At 41.5% G+C, this 15,514-nt stretch overlaps 1 protein-coding gene across 21 annotated transcripts in view; it reads left to right on the forward strand.

The window, feature by feature from the left end:
* MICAL3 (microtubule associated monooxygenase, calponin and LIM domain containing 3) overlaps window positions 1-15,514 on the forward strand; it is a 229,793-nt gene that overhangs the window by 104,049 nt on the left and 110,230 nt on the right. For all 21 annotated transcript variants that reach the window (XR_009617551.3, XM_060658906.3, XM_060658918.3 and 18 more), the window contains 10 exons: window positions 1,732-2,071; window positions 4,138-4,345; window positions 6,198-6,314; window positions 6,713-6,814; window positions 7,491-7,646; window positions 8,664-8,764; window positions 11,737-11,994; window positions 12,372-12,487; window positions 13,509-13,635; window positions 15,076-15,172. Coding sequence is in view for 20 of the 21 variants with exons in the window: in XM_060658906.3 (XP_060514889.1) it covers window positions 1,808-2,071; window positions 4,138-4,345; window positions 6,198-6,314; window positions 6,713-6,814; window positions 7,491-7,646; window positions 8,664-8,764; window positions 11,737-11,994; window positions 12,372-12,487; window positions 13,509-13,635; window positions 15,076-15,172 (1,546 nt within the window). In the remaining variant the exon portion in view is untranslated. The remainder of the gene's footprint in view (window positions 1-1,731; window positions 2,072-4,137; window positions 4,346-6,197; window positions 6,315-6,712; window positions 6,815-7,490; window positions 7,647-8,663; window positions 8,765-11,736; window positions 11,995-12,371; window positions 12,488-13,508; window positions 13,636-15,075; window positions 15,173-15,514) is intronic.

Below are 15,514 nucleotides of genomic sequence, written 5' to 3' on the forward strand. Positions count from 1 at the left end.
GTTTGTGGGCAAAATGGAATGGCTATAAAATCTTCCCACCCTGCCATGTATCATGTGTAGCAGCAGGACTTTTTCAGTCATTTGAATACCTACTTACTTTAACACTTCTGAACTTTGTGCTTCTTAGACTGCTAGGACACTGCCCTTTGGTTCTCTTCAGACCTCTCTCCACTGTACCTCATAATCTTTTTAGAGAGCTCTTCTTTCTCTGCCAATTCCTTACAAGTTGATGAGTCCCAGATCTTATCCAGAGCTCTTGGCTCTCTCTTGCCATGGGCTCTCCTTGTGTGATTGTACCACTTTTGTAGGTTCAACTACCACCTATATGCTAATGACTCCCCAGTCTAGGCGTTCACCCCCAGCTACTCCCCTGAGCTGCAGATACATACCTGGCTGCCTAATGAGAACCTCTGCAAGGCAGCTCACATGTAACAGGCCAAAAGGGATCTCACCACTCTACCCTCACAGATGAGTTCTATTTTTAATCTATTGGCCTGGCGCACCATTTACTCAGTTGCCTTAGCTGGAAACCTGGAAATCATTCTGGAGTCTTTCATCTGTAAGAGTCAATCACTCATAAGCCTTCCTATTTTATTTCCTTTTCCACATTCTACACTTCTTCCCCACCTGGCTACACTGATTTATCCTGAAAGACTCAGCTGTCACCTTTCAGAAGTTCATCTTCAACAAGGACCCACTGCAATTAGGTTCTTATCTTCTATATTACCAAATCCCTCATGCCTCTCTCTCTAATGACACGTAGCATAGTACATTTAACATTCTTTTTTTTTTTTTAGTTTATTTATTTATTTTTGAGAGAGACTGTGCGTGCACCCATGTGCGTGTGCACTAGCCAAGGAGAGGCAGGGAGAGAGGGAGAGAGAATTCCCAAGCAGGCTCTGCACTGTCGGTGCAGAACCCAATGTAGAACTCAATTTCATGAACCATGAGATAATGACCTGAGCCAAAATCAAGACTTGGACACTCAACCAAGTGAGCCATCCAGGTGCCCCAGTACGTTTAACATTTTGTTTATTAATCTGTCTCACCCACTGAACTGTAAGATCCTTGAAAGCAAACACTGTCTTACTCATCTTTCCATCCCCAGTGTCTGAGATAGTGCTTGGCATGTAGAAGGTAGGGGCACCTGGGTGTCTCAGTTGGTTAAGTGACCGACTTTAGCTCAGGTCGTGATCTCGCAGTTTGTGAGTTCAAGCCCCATGTCAGGCTCTGTGCTGACAGCACAGAGCCTGGAGCCTACTTTGGATTCTGTGTCTCCTTCTCTTTCTGCCCCTCCCCCACTCATGCTCTGTGTCTCTCTGTCTCTCAATAATAAATAAAAATGTTAAAGGAAAAAAAAATTTAAAAAGGTATAGGATATACATTTGTTGAATGAATATGACACTTAGGAACTCCACTTTGAAAAAGAGGTACATATCCTAGAAAATGTGTGTAGGTACGGGGTGCCTGTGTGGCTCAATTGGATAAGTGTCCAACTTCAGCTCAAGTCATGATCTCATGGTTTGTGGGTTCGAGCCCCTCATCGGGCTCTGTGCTGACAGCTCAGAGCCCAGAGCCTGCTTTGGATTCTGTGTCTCCCCCTCTCTGTCCCTCCCTCTCTTGCACTCTGTCTCTCTCTCAAAAATAAACATTTAAAAAGAAAAGAAAAGGAAATGTTTGTAGGTAGGCATTTGGATTTGCTAACCATTCTTTTTTCTTTATTTTTGTTAGATTAATGTGACAGAATCGGGTGGATCAACAGCCATCCCATTGCCCCCTTTGTTGGGGGTGCTGAGAGTGGGGAAGCATGGAGGACAGTAAGAATGAGACAATGAATCGCGCTCACATCCTCTTTGACCGGTTTGTGCAGGCCACCACCTGCAAGGGAACCCTTAAGGCCTTCCAAGAGCTATGTGACCACCTAGAACTGAAGCCTAAGGACTACCGCTCCTTTTATCACAAGCTCAAGTCCAAGCTTAACTACTGGAAAGCCAAAGCCCTGTGGGCAAAGTTGGACAAGCGGGGCAGCCACAAAGACTACAAAAAGGGAAAAGCATGCACTAACACCAAGGTAAGGGTTTGGCTTCTCCCAGGCTTTGGGGTCACTGACCTAAGGATTTAACCAGAAAAGAAAAGATTTTGAGTAGAGGTAGGCCAAAGAAAAGGATTGGGTAGAGGTAGACTGGGTGAGAACTAGGCAGAGTCTAGCCAAGACCTGTCACGGAGAGTCCAACTTCTACCTTGTTGAAACTTCGTGGGTTCGTTACCTGTGTTCAGTTGACTGTTCCCATTTCCCAGACCCTATTCTTTTTTTTTAAATGTTTATTTATTTATTTTGAGAGAACTCACATGTGCAAGTGTGTGTGCGAGTTGGAGAGGGACAGAGAAAGACTCCCAAGCAGGCTCCACACTCAGTGTGGAGCCTGACATAGGGCTTGATCCCGTGAACCATGAGGTTATGACCTGAGCCGAAATCAAGAGTTGGACACTTAGTGCGTAACCAACTGAGCCACCCAGGTACCCCCGACCCTATTTTTACTTCATGTATTCACATACTGAACATTCAGTGTTTCAGCTCTTTAAGAGCTGAACAACCCCGAAGTCAAGTGGTATAGGAACTTTTTTTTTCCCTGAGGCTCTATTTTGAATCTCACACTATTAGGAGGATGCAAGTCACTTAGCAAAGAAGTAGCCATGGCCTGTTAGCATCCTATCTGAACATGGCTTCGTATTACCTGTCATGTCATGTTTATAAAGTCTTTATTCCATACTCATGACCGATAAGGTATAGATAGTATTTGCTAACTTGGGGATTTGCCGCAAGCTTCAAACCTCTTTTCATCCGTATTCCAAAGATTTGTTTTGATAAGCAAGGGCCTTGTAAGCCAAAATATTTCTTTTGCTTTCTTCACAATCTAGAGAAAGAGAGTTTTCATGAAACAGGGGAGATACTCAGTCACCTGTGCAGGGGTAGGTACAAGGAACTGGAGAAGGAATAATATATTTCCTGCTTTCCTCCTTATGTGAAAACACATTTTGTGAGAAATTTGGAGCAGGCTAGCAAAGAAATGAAGTTGCGGATGACTTCGTGACTAGATCATTAATGTCCTTTCATGAGCTTTACTTTGCCCTGTGTGGATACCTCCTCCAGTGGATTTGCATCTGGGTAGATACTCATCAGAATTCAAGAAATTTAAAGGCATGACTTTTATGACTGAGTTCTGGAGTTTTATTGCAAATAAAATGAATTCAAAACCAGAAACATTTTATGTCTTTTTTCCCTTCTGTGAATAGAGTACAAATTAGTTAAGTGTCCATTCTCACCCTGAGTACTTTCTAGAATAAGGGTCTTGAAGATCAGTTTCCTGGATTTTTGGTCTAAAGATGGTGATTTTAGAACTCTTTTCAGCACATAAAACTTTGGCTCTTGAAAGTTACCTTCTAGGAATCCTTGAGTAGTAGACTCATTCCAAGACTCTTAAGATTGCCTGAACTACATGGGGCCCCTGGGTGGCTCAGTCGGTTAAGTGTCCAACTTCGGCTCATGTCATGATCTCACAGTTTGTGAGTTCAAGCCCCAAATCGGGCTCTGTGCTGACAGCTCAGAGCCTGGAGCCTGCTTTGGATTCCGTATGTCTCTCTTTCTCCACTTTGTCCCTCCTCCACTCACACTCTGTCTCTCCCTCTCTCTCAAAAATAAATAAAACATTAAAAAGAAAAAGATTGCCTGAACTATGTATTTAATAATCTGTGTCTCTTTGGACAGAAATCTCCTTGACTTAGAAACCTCGCAAAAGATCCTCTCCTGTCAATTAAGGTGACATCTGATTTTCAAATCATTTGTTGAAATGATGATCCACTTCAATGTATTACAAATCTACAGGTGCACACGTGCTGGGTTTATGTCCAGCACTGACAGTTAAGAGCCTCCGGTATCCATAACAATCACCAGCTTTTCTCTCAAGCCATTGCAGGTGGTCTCCTGTGACCCAGTTGGGTCTCCCAAGATTTCTTGGGAGAATAGCCCTGTTTGGGGGCTTTGGGGAATGATGGTTATGTGATCCATGAAAGTGTTATAGAAATGTGAACTTTCCTAAGAGGTGCTCCCTTTGCCCTGAAAGCAGCTGTGTTTTTCAGTGTCTCATCATTGGAGCTGGCCCCTGTGGTCTCCGTACAGCCATTGACTTATCCTTATTGGGAGCTAAAGTGGTTGTTATTGAGAAACGAGATGCCTTCTCCCGCAACAATGTCTTGCATCTCTGGCCATTCACCATACATGATCTACGAGGTCTGGGTGCCAAGAAGTTCTATGGCAAGTTCTGTGCTGGAGCTATTGACCATATCAGTAAGTAAAACCAGTTCCCCTATAAGATCTCACCCCTACCTCTACCCACTTGTTCGATAAAAAGAGGCAGATTGAGGAATTCATACTCATCCAGCCCAGTTTGTTCTGATATCATTAGTATCTAATGTATAGAAAACACACTCTGCTTGGAGTCAACATACCTGTGATGCAGTGGTCTGTAACCTAGGACTCTTAACTGCAAGGGTTATCTCCTATGAAATGAGTTTAGCTTAAGGATTTCTAAAGTTAGGTCTTGAACTCTTACTGAGCACTTGCAGTGGGTGGGATCAGCATCGGGGCCAGGCTAGGAAATACTACCAATTTGAGCCTTGACCCTTTGGTGGTTTTTAGTCCAGGGGAAGAAGCACAAAGCATGAGGCTCTGTCTAATGTGATATGATAGATACTAATGTAAGAACAAAATGCTATGGGGACACATTTCTGTAAAGCCACAGTTATGGAAGCAGCCTCCTAATTTTGTCACAAGTGGCAAATCAGTAATGAGATTCGTTTGGTTAGGTGATTTTCATAAGGTCTACAACCTGGATAGCTCTTGCTGTACTTTTGTCATCTCCAAGCTCTGCTTGGGCCCATGCTTTTCCCTATAGAGTAAATACAAGTTAATGCAGACAGTGATTTTGTTTTCATGAGTAAGCAGCCTATCTAAAAAGTGATCCAGAACAGATGATGTCTACATTATGAAGTTCAAGTCTTGTTTATTGATCATCGTTAATGATTCCAGGAAAGCCTTATCAAGGAACTTTTGTTCTGAGCTCCTCCAGATGTGTCCTGCAAAAAACATTAAACTGCTTAACTTTGGCTGTTTGAGGCAGTTGTGCCAACTTTTCAAATATTGGCCAACAGCTACCACACTCCACTGGCAGAGGAAGTACTCTGCCCATCTGTTGGGCTATAATATGTAAAGCATCTTGGAATCCGGTTGTCTGCAAATATTCAATATGTGTTAGAATGGGATTTAATGAGCCTTTAGGAGTGTGACTCAGAAGGGTGGTGGTTGTGGTAAGCAGGGGAAAATAACCGAGATGGCTTAGATGAGGATTTGCATGTACCAGCTTAGTCAGAAGCTGCAGGTGAGTTTGGTCTTAAGAGAGGACCAAGGGTCATATGATTCAGTGGATTTGTCTGCCTTATGTAGGATTTGCCTTGGAGCTGAGAGAGTCCTACATTAGGGACAGATTTTTATCTTACCACTTGGTAGTCATTCATTGGACATGAAATAAACAAATCTCAGTGTAATAATGAGCAAGACTTTCAGTCATTTTGAGCCTTAGTTTCTGCACCTGTAGACCAGTGGTGGGAGGGGGAATGGTAAGAGATTAAGGTTTCCCCTTCTTACTTTATAAGAGTGTGTGAAGATGAGTGCGACAATAAGATGAAAGGGAGATGCTGTGGAAATCTCAAGTAGTGCAGCCCCTTTGTATCAGACTGGAGAGCCTACGTATGGGTGCACATCTTTTGCCTCTTATGGTAGGTACAATGTCCTGTCAGGATTGTAGATGCTGTTAGATGACTGTGGCTCTGACTGAATCAGGGGAAGATGGAAAAGAGAGTCTCCTGTTGTCCGCAATCTCTGTTGTCTCAGAGCTTTTGGTGGTTTTGAACACCTAACCCAAGAGGTGGGAATGACCTTGAATGTCTCTCTAGAACATCTCTTGCAGAGGATTTATTTTCCCTTTAAAAAGAAGGAAAGAAGCTGTAAAGCATGGTTTGGAAAATGTCTCCAGCTACAGAGACTTTGAGAATCTGGGTAAACTGTATAGGTGGGCAGATGAGCACCTGAGCAGTAATCACTTCAGTGTGCCCTCATTAGTATGATCTTTTTGTTCCCCCAGGTATCCGTCAGCTTCAGCTAATACTTTTGAAAGTAGCCTTGATCCTAGGCATTGAGATCCATGTCAATGTGGAATTCCAAGGCCTTGTACAGCCTCCTGAGGACCAAGAAAATGAACGTGAGTTGGATTGGAATGAAGAAGGGATACAAGGGAATTGAGTGGGTGAGAAAAGATGAAATCAAGGAAGAAAACTACAAGAATCTCTGGGTTATTTTCAGAACTAGTTAAAGAGCCTTCTCCAGTTGTACAAACTATATCTTTTGAGGAACTTTTGCCTGAATGAGGAGGCCTTTCTTGCAAACACTTGTATTCATTATTGCAAATCATATGATGGGGAATGTTCCTTTGTGAGCCTTCTTCAAGGCTTCTTTCTTTCTGTGGTGTTTGTACCTCATGCTTTTACACCTAGTGTTTTCTGTTTGGGGTTTTGTGCGGTCTGCCTTTGGTACCAAAAGGTGTTTTAGGTATATGAATATGGTCTTGGTGATGACCTTCATTTTGACTTTGGTCCACAGGGATAGGTTGGCGGGCACTGGTCCACCCCAAAACCCATCCTGTATCAGAGTATGAATTTGAAGTGATCATCGGAGGGGATGGCCGTAGGAACACCTTGGAAGGTATTTGTCAATACCCCTTTGCCTGCTTCATAGCAGAGGGAAGGGTAACCCTTTCCCAACCCTGGGGTGAGTGAGAGTTTGTGTCATCAGAATCGATACTCCTAAGAATCAGCATATGTGTGCTGTTTATACTAATTGAATAGCAAGCCCAGCCTTCCACTAGCCAACTGGTACTTGGTTACTTCTTACAGGACATACTTGTTAGGGCACTAGGAGATAAGCTGTACTTTAAATGGTTGACTTTAAATGGTTGCAGGATTAAATCTAAGTTTAGTAAGCTGGTGGCTTTTCTTTTCTCTTTTTTCTTTTCTTCTCTTTTCTTTTCTTTTCTTTTCTTTTCTTTTCCTTTCTCTCCTTTCCTTTCCTTTCCTTTCCTTTCCTTTCCTTTCCTTTCCTTTCCTTTCCTTTGGAAATCTTTGCACTAAGTAATATTCTGGTCAGTTAGATTTCATGTTGCTTGTTAGTATGGGGGAGACTTTGACTTCTTTCCTGAACTCTTATATTTTTTGGCAGGTAAACCTTATTTTCAGATAGAGAAGAATTGCCCTAAAATTTTCCCATTGATTCCCATCCCTCATGTTCCCTAATGTCTTCATCAGCATCCCTTTCTGTTTGAAGTGATCTTCCTTCTTTTCTCGCAAGCTGTGGCCACCTCTGAAAATGTCTTTCCTTCTAGGATTTCGCCGGAAAGAATTTCGTGGCAAATTGGCAATTGCCATTACAGCAAATTTTATTAACCGAAATACAACAGCAGAAGCCAAAGTGGAAGAGATCAGTGGTGTGGCTTTTATTTTCAACCAAAAGTTTTTCCAGGAACTGAGAGAAGCCACAGGTTGGTATAGATGCCTCCAAAGCAATTAGGATAAAAATTTAAATAACTGCTTGTGATTCTTCTCTTAGAGGGTTTGGTAGAGTGGGTGGGTGGTCATTGCTATTATTGCTTGTTTGCCCCTCTGCTCTTTCTTCACTTCTATACTTTGTTGTTAGTATAATGCTTTCCTTATCACTATCTCCTACTCTAGTGTTCTTTGTCTTCCTTACAGTGACAGGGCTGCTCTGGGTTTAGTTTTTATTTATTTGTTTTTAAGGGTTCTGTCTTCTACCAGCTTTTCTCCAAGCCCTTCCCCTATGTTATGGCTCTGAGTGATGGTGCTCAATGCAGTAAGCTATTGGTTGATAGTTCTCTGGTTCACTGAGAACCTGACTTTACACACTTGAGTATACAGTCTTGTGGTCCAGTTTGGGCATGAAGTAAACCATGTGCTAGACAGGAATGAGATTGTTGTGTGATAACTTTTGAATACATTAACTTTGATATTTTTGATCCAACAAAAACATGCAGCAAATTTCAGTTCCATCTTCTAGAACATGATTTCTTTCCATTAATTACATCAATGTTTTAGATTAATTGAATTAAAAAGTCAGTAGTTCATACTCTGCTTCCAGGCATCTAGTTGTCCTATTAAAAGCCAAAGAGATTTTCCCAGTTGCTTTGATGACTATCTAAGAGGTTTAACCTGAGAACCAACCCAAACCCTCTTACTAGAAGTTAGCCTTTCCTTTTTTTTCAAATCCATATATTTCTGCCTACTATTCATGGTTTTTAGGATACCTTAGGGTATCAAGTGAATTATAGGATAGTGCAGGTATAAAACAAAGTTCCCCCTCTTCTCATGAACTGAACATGCAGGAAGTGAAAATCTGGGCTGAGACATCTCTTTATTTTCATGTGCTCTACCTGGAGTTTTACAGCTCTTGTCTCTGTGGGCCTGTGTACAACTTTCTGGCTGCCCTAATGTACCTTCGTTTCAGCAAGCCCTTAGGTGACACATTTGTTTTCTGGTTGCAGGTATCGACTTGGAGAATATTGTCTACTACAAAGATGATACACATTATTTTGTTATGACAGCCAAAAAGCAGAGTTTGCTAGACAAAGGGGTGATACTGCATGTGAGTAATGTATTCTTTCAAACTTCTTTTGATGTCGTACTAGTTAATGTGACCGCTAAGGGAAAGAATTTTATTGTCTGATGAGTTTTTCCTTCAAGGGTATGAAAATGAGCACCCATCTCATCTCCTGGGAACATGAACTCCTCTAATGTTTTTTAGTTTAACTTAAAAAAAAAAACCAAACTTTTTTATGGAAATTTTCAAATGTAAACAAAATTAGAGAGAATTGTATAATGAACCCCCATGTGCCCATTTTCCAGCTCTAACAATTATGTGGCCAATATTATTTCAGTAGTACCTCACCCCACTCCCCACTCCTGCCATTGGATTGTTCTAAAGCAAATGTCAGATTTCAGTTATCTCTGATACTCAGTTTAATTTTAGGTGATTTGGTTTGTGGTTATAGTTAATTCCATGGATGACTGATTATTGGTTGGTTAATAGGTCGTCTTTTGGGAGAAGGTGGTAGGGGGGAAGGGAGTTTGACCTGGAAGCCTGAGAATGGTTCTGGTTTTCCTGCAGATACAACTATCAGAAGTCTAGGGAACACTGACTGGATCAGGGTATATTTTGACCTCTTCATGATCTAACAATGGATGAGAGGTCTGGCTCAGCCTTTTTTCTAAGTGAATAATTGTAGGACATTCCCTAAGATGATGAGCAGAAAATGAAATCAGAGAACCACAGAGTAGTGGCTCTTTAAGGAGAGTTTCTTAAGTCCTATTTGGTCTTCAGTCTGAATCAGAATTACTATCCCCATGTGATGAAATGGATAGAAGAGGCACCAGATGTGCTGATTCAGACCTGTACGGTTCTTACCACAGACTCATGGCTGAATTTCAGGGTGCCTTTTGTCTTTTCAGGATGATAATGAGTCGTGTCACTGAATTACACTGTTGCCTTATCTGAGAGCAGTGTTGGGGGCATGCCAATGAGCACGTGCCTGCAGCACAGTCTCTTTTCCATTCATGGACCTTGTATCTGTTTCTCTGCCTTGTGTTCCTTTATGTATATAAGCAGAAATAGGGCAAAGCAGTTTGTACAGCCCATTCTGCCAAAAACATAAGCAAGGTATACTTGTTTGGATGCTTTATCAATAAGAAGTAGCCAATGAACCTGGTGGTATGTATGCCTTGGGACTAAGTTAAGACAAATCTACCACCTTAGGCAGAACTGTGGTTATCAGTTGAAATTATAGGCATACCTTGTTTTGCTGTGCTTCACGGTTACTGCCCTTTTTTTTTTTTTTTTTTTTTTTTTTTTTTTTTTTACAAAATTAAAGGTTTGTGGCAATCCTGCACTAAGTCTGTTGGTGCCATTTTCCCAACAGCATTTTCTTGTTTCGTGTCTCTGTGTCGTATTTTGGTAATTCTCACAATATTTCAAACATTTCCATTATTACATTTGTTATGATGATCTGTGATCAGTGATTACAACTTGCTAAACCCTCTAATAATGGTTAGCATTTTTCAGCCATAAATCATTTTTTAGTTAAGGTAGGCTGTTTTTTTTTTTAGACAAATGCTATTCCACACTTAATGGAGTACAGCATAGTGTAAACATAACTTCTATGTACGGGGAAACCAAAAATATTCATTTGACTTGCTATTGCGATATTCACTTTATTGCAGTGGTCTAGAACGGAACCTGCAGTTTCTCCAAGGTATGGCTATATGTAGGAATAATCTTGCTTTTTATTTATTTTTTTAGAGGGCAGGGGCCATGTTTCTATGTGTGCTGCTAAGTACTAAACCCATTGTGGTCACTTACTCAATGTTGAACAAACACTGTTTCAAGGACCAACTTGAGTATTTGTGTTTTGACTTTTAACATCTTGTAGTGCTAGCCTAAAGCACCATCAGGGACATTTAGAAACAAACCTTAGGCCCCATGTTAGAAGAGTAAAATTTGGCTCAGTTAGCCAGGAATCCCCAAAACAGAAAAGGAGTTTTTCACTTCTTTATGTGGAAAGCCCGTTTTCCTCTCATCGTTGTTTTTCTTTGTTGGTGGGTTTCTCTGAAGCCTTTCAGAATCTTATGTATTATTTTGAAAACCTCTGTTCCATCTTCAGTTTATTTCTTGCCAGCCCCCTGGAACTGCTGTTGCTCCCACGTTATATCTTTGGCACTGGAGCTTTCGGGTACTCCCTTTGCATTTGATAAATTATGCAGTGCTAAATATTGTATATGGTCCCAGTTGCCAAAAGCTGTTTGCTACCCAGAAGATAATGATTGCCAATAATAACATAAATTATAAAATATCTTTTCAGTTTAGAAAGTACCGTCACATAAATTATTTTATTTGGTATTCAAAACAACTCTAAAAGATGGATTGGGCAAAATCAAAGAAATATGACTTGCTCCAAGTAAATGGAAACTCTAGGACTGTGTTTTTAGGTGCCAAAGCCTGTGCTCTTTTATTTAATTAAAAAAAGTTTTAATTTTTATTTCTGAGAGAGAGACAGAGAGAGACTGCGAGTGGGGGAGGGGCAGAGAGAGAGGGAGACACAGAATCTGAAGCAGGCTCTAGGCCCTGAGCTGTCAGCACAGAGCCCAACGCGGGGCTCGAAGTCACGAACTCTGAGATCATGAGCTGAGTTGAAGTCAGACACTTAACAACTGAGCCACCCAGGTGCCCCAAGTCTGTACTTTTAGAAACAGCCTCCCGACCCTGGGGTGCCTGGGTGGCTCAGTCAGTTAAAGTTCAATTCTTGATCCCATCTCAGGTGTTGATCTCAGGGTCGTGAGTTCAAGCCCCACGTTGGGCTTTGCACTGGGTGTGAAGCCTCCTTAAAGAAAAAAAAGAAGGAAACAGCCTGCCTCTTTTCTCTTTAAGTTGTGTAGAAGACTTATTTTGGGATATGAAATCACTTAAAGAAGAAAGGAAAAGCTGTGAAACTAGCTTATGTCTGACATGTTTAGTGTAGCTCTTGCTGGGCTTCTCTTTCAAGCTGCTTCTCTCTCTCGAGACAGGACTATGCCGACACAGAGCTCTTGCTTTCCCGGGAGAACGTGGACCAAGAGGCTCTGCTGAACTATGCCAGGGAGGCAGCAGACTTCTCCACTCAGCAGCAGCTGCCGTCTCTGGATTTTGCCATCAATCACTATGGGCAGCCTGACGTGGCCATGTTCGACTTCACTTGTATGTACGCCTCTGAGAATGCTGCCTTGGTGCGGGAACAGAATGGACACCAGTTGTTAGTGGCTCTGGTTGGGGACAGCCTCCTAGAGGTGAGTAGTAAGGATGGCAGCACTTTATAGAAGAGGCAATAGTAAGGAAACAATAATAATTAAGAGCAAATGTGAGTACCCCTGGTTATAGAGTGAGGGTCTACAACATGCTGCAGCATAGGTCAGCTCCCTACAGGAGTTACACCAGGAAGTAGGGAAGGATTACAGGCTCTAGGGCATCCAGACATACTAAGTATGGATGGAAATTCTGCAGCTTTTGTGATTTGCTCCTCTACCAGTTTATGAAGTGGAAAAGCCCACTATCTGAATAGTTGCCAAAAAGTACTGTCAACAGCAAACTTTCTTCGTTTCTCAATTTAGTTTCCCTCTTTTACAATACAATTTATTTAATTCCTCATTTCCTTTCTCCTTCATAGCCTTTTTGGCCAATGGGAACAGGAATAGCCCGGGGCTTCCTAGCTGCTATGGACTCTGCCTGGATGGTACGAAGTTGGTCTCTAGGAACAAGCCCCTTGGAAGTCCTGGCTGAGAGGTAATGGAACGCAGCCAGGTGTCTCTTCCACGAGAAAACTGGGAGTGATGAATGGTTTGCTCCTCAGGCAGACTACAGATTTTCTTCCTTCTCTCTCTCTTCCTTTCTTAATTAAAGATGTTTTCGTACTAAAGAAAGGAAAGGCAAGATATTTATTTATAAAATCATAGGTATGTAAAAATTATTTAATCTAAGTGGTCTTCTTTTATTCCTTTTCAAATTAAATTTGTTACTGACAAATAGTATCTGAATCTTTGCATTCCATTAAAGGACAGTAGCTGATTCTTTATGACAGTCACATGAACAAATACATAAAAATAGTACATTAAATCTTCTGTCAAAGTAGAAAGACTTAAACTAATGAAATCAGTGCAGTAGCAGGGGACATACTAACATAAGAAAAGAAATAAAAAATGACTTTGAATTCAAAAGAAAATCCCAAACTGCTTGTAAACATTTCTCAAACTCCCAAATGTCAGATATTTTGAAGCAGATTATTACAAAAGAGGTTAAGAATCCTAGGATTTGATTGCTAATAAAGAACAAATGCCTTGACCAGAAGAACTAGAGAAATAAGATTTCCTGGGTGCAATTGGTGGTTGACAGCATTTTAAGTCTGTTACTTAAGAAACTCCGGGCAATTTTGGTAGCAAGTTCTTTTTTCATCTGTAATTTTCTTAAAAATTAAATATTGTCCTCCTTGAAAAAAACAAAACAAAACAAAACAGTAAATTAGTTGCCTTTTAAATTAGGATCAGGCTTTTTATCCCAGCCCACCACAGTGTATTTTCCTTTGCTACCGGCCCTTAACCAGTTCAGTGTCTGTGGAATCACTGGCGTGGTGGGAATGGGAGCAGGGGCTAATGTAGGTTTGGAGGAAAATAATGGTCAAGGATGAGGATTTGTCATATCCTTCAGATTTTTGGGGGGCAGTGTCAAAAAATAGGAATGTTATCAAAGGAGAGGGAGAGGTGTATGGTGCTTGCCACTGCTCTGAGTATATTGTTGTATGTTATTGCAGGGAAAGTATTTATAGGTTGCTGCCTCAGACCACCCCTGAGAATGTGAGTAAGAACTTCAGCCAATACAGCATAGACCCTGTCACCAGATATCCCAATATTAACATCAACTTCCTCCGTCCAAGCCAGGTAAGAGCCTTCTAGTCAGTTATCTACCTCTCAGCCCATTTCAGGACTGACCAGACCTCTGAAACACTGAAACATGTCTATTAGTACCGTATACCCACCCTTCTTTCATAATGCACGTATATGTCTCTCTGGAATGACTGAAGGTAGGTATTACTTTCCATCAACAGATTGAGCAGCAAAGGGAGAGAGGTGTTGATGACTTGCCGGAAGATCACATGTGACAAAAATGGTGGACCTAAGACTTTATCCTGTGCCTCCTAATTAAAATTGCAGGTTGTAGGGGGTAGAGCACTTGTTCACTGCTCAGGAAATGTGACTTTCACTTGCGTTATTGCCACCAATCACTTATGACTTGGACATGTCATTTTCTCTGAACCTCAGTTTCTTCATCTGTAAAATGGAGATAATAACCCCTGCTATTCACAGGATCATTGTGAGGGTAAATGAGATTATTCAGTTGAAAGAACTTTGAACGTTAGAACATTGTCTGCAAGTAAAAGATACTGGTGGTCAATTTTTTTGTGATGCTGAGTTATTTCTCAGAATGTCTAAAGCCTTATAAATGCATTGAGAATGACATTTTACAAAGCACAGTAATCCCATGGAGCCCAGCAATTTCTAGAAAGCAGCCCATTCAACATATTTGCCTATGTACTTGTGTAATTTTTTATTTACTTTCTGCCTGAAGTTTATAGCTTCAAGCCTTCTGTAGACTTCTGTAGAAGGGGTCCATGAGACCTGCTGTCAATGGGCAACATTAGTGGTCCAATAGTGACTATCAGAAGGCCCTCTACGGCTGAATAGCTAATTTTTAGAACCTTTTTTTTCTTTTTTCTTTTTTCTTTTTTCTTTTTTTTTTTTTGAGCGACAGAGAGAGAGACCATGAGCAAGGAAGGGGCAGAGAGAGGATCTCAAGCAGGCTCCACACTGTTAGCACAGAGCCCAATGCAGGGCTCGAACTCACAAACCGTGAGATCATGACTTGAGCTGAAACCAAGAATCAGACACTTAACCAACTAAGCCACCCAGGTGCCCCAACTTCTTTTTTTAATGTTTATTCATTTTGAGAGAGAGAGCAAGAGCGAGCGTAAGAGAGGAAGGGACAGAGAGAGAGAATCCCAAGCAGGCTCCTCACTGTCAGCATGGATCCCAATGTGGGGCTCGAACCCATGAACCTTGAGATCATGACCTGAGGTGAAATCAAGAGTCAGATGCTTAACCTTAACCGCTGCTCAAGCACCCCAGAGCACAACTTATTACTGTTAATATATGTTTGTTTATTTGTAAACCCCACCACATTCCAGAAAGGATTTAAAGGTCATTGTTGTAACTTTTATCGGAACTTTGCCCAACCTGCTATCTCAGTCTTTTGCTCTCTGGTGGGAACTTGTTACTTGGTGTTTGATTTTAGTTCTTTACAACTTTTTAACTTTCTGCCAGGTGCGTCATTTATATGATACTGGAGAAACAAAAGATATTCATCTGGAAATGGAGAACCTAGTGAATTCCCGAACTACCCCAAAGTTGACTCGTAATGGTGAGTTCTGGTAATGACCTTTTGAAAACATTTTTTTTAAATGTTTATTTATTTTTGAGAGAGAGAGAGAGAGAGAGAGAGAGAGAGAGACCGAGTGTGAGTGAGGGAGGGGCAGAGAGAGAGGGAGACACAGAATCTGAAGCAGGCTCCAGACTCTGAGCTTTCAGCAGAGAGCCCACTGCAGGGCTCAAACTCACAGACAGGACCGCAAGACCATGACCTGAGCCAGAGTCACATGCTTAACTGACTGAGCCACCCAGACCCCCCTAAGTAATGACCTTTGAAATGTAAGTAACCTATTCAGAGAAGTCAGTACTGAGCTGTTAGTGTGCACAGTACTGT

The sequence above is a fragment of the Panthera onca genome, chromosome B4, assembly GCF_046562875.1.
Source record: "Panthera onca isolate mPanOnc1 chromosome B4, mPanOnc1 haplotype 2, whole genome shotgun sequence".
NCBI classification, from domain to species: Eukaryota; Metazoa; Chordata; class Mammalia; order Carnivora; family Felidae; genus Panthera; species Panthera onca.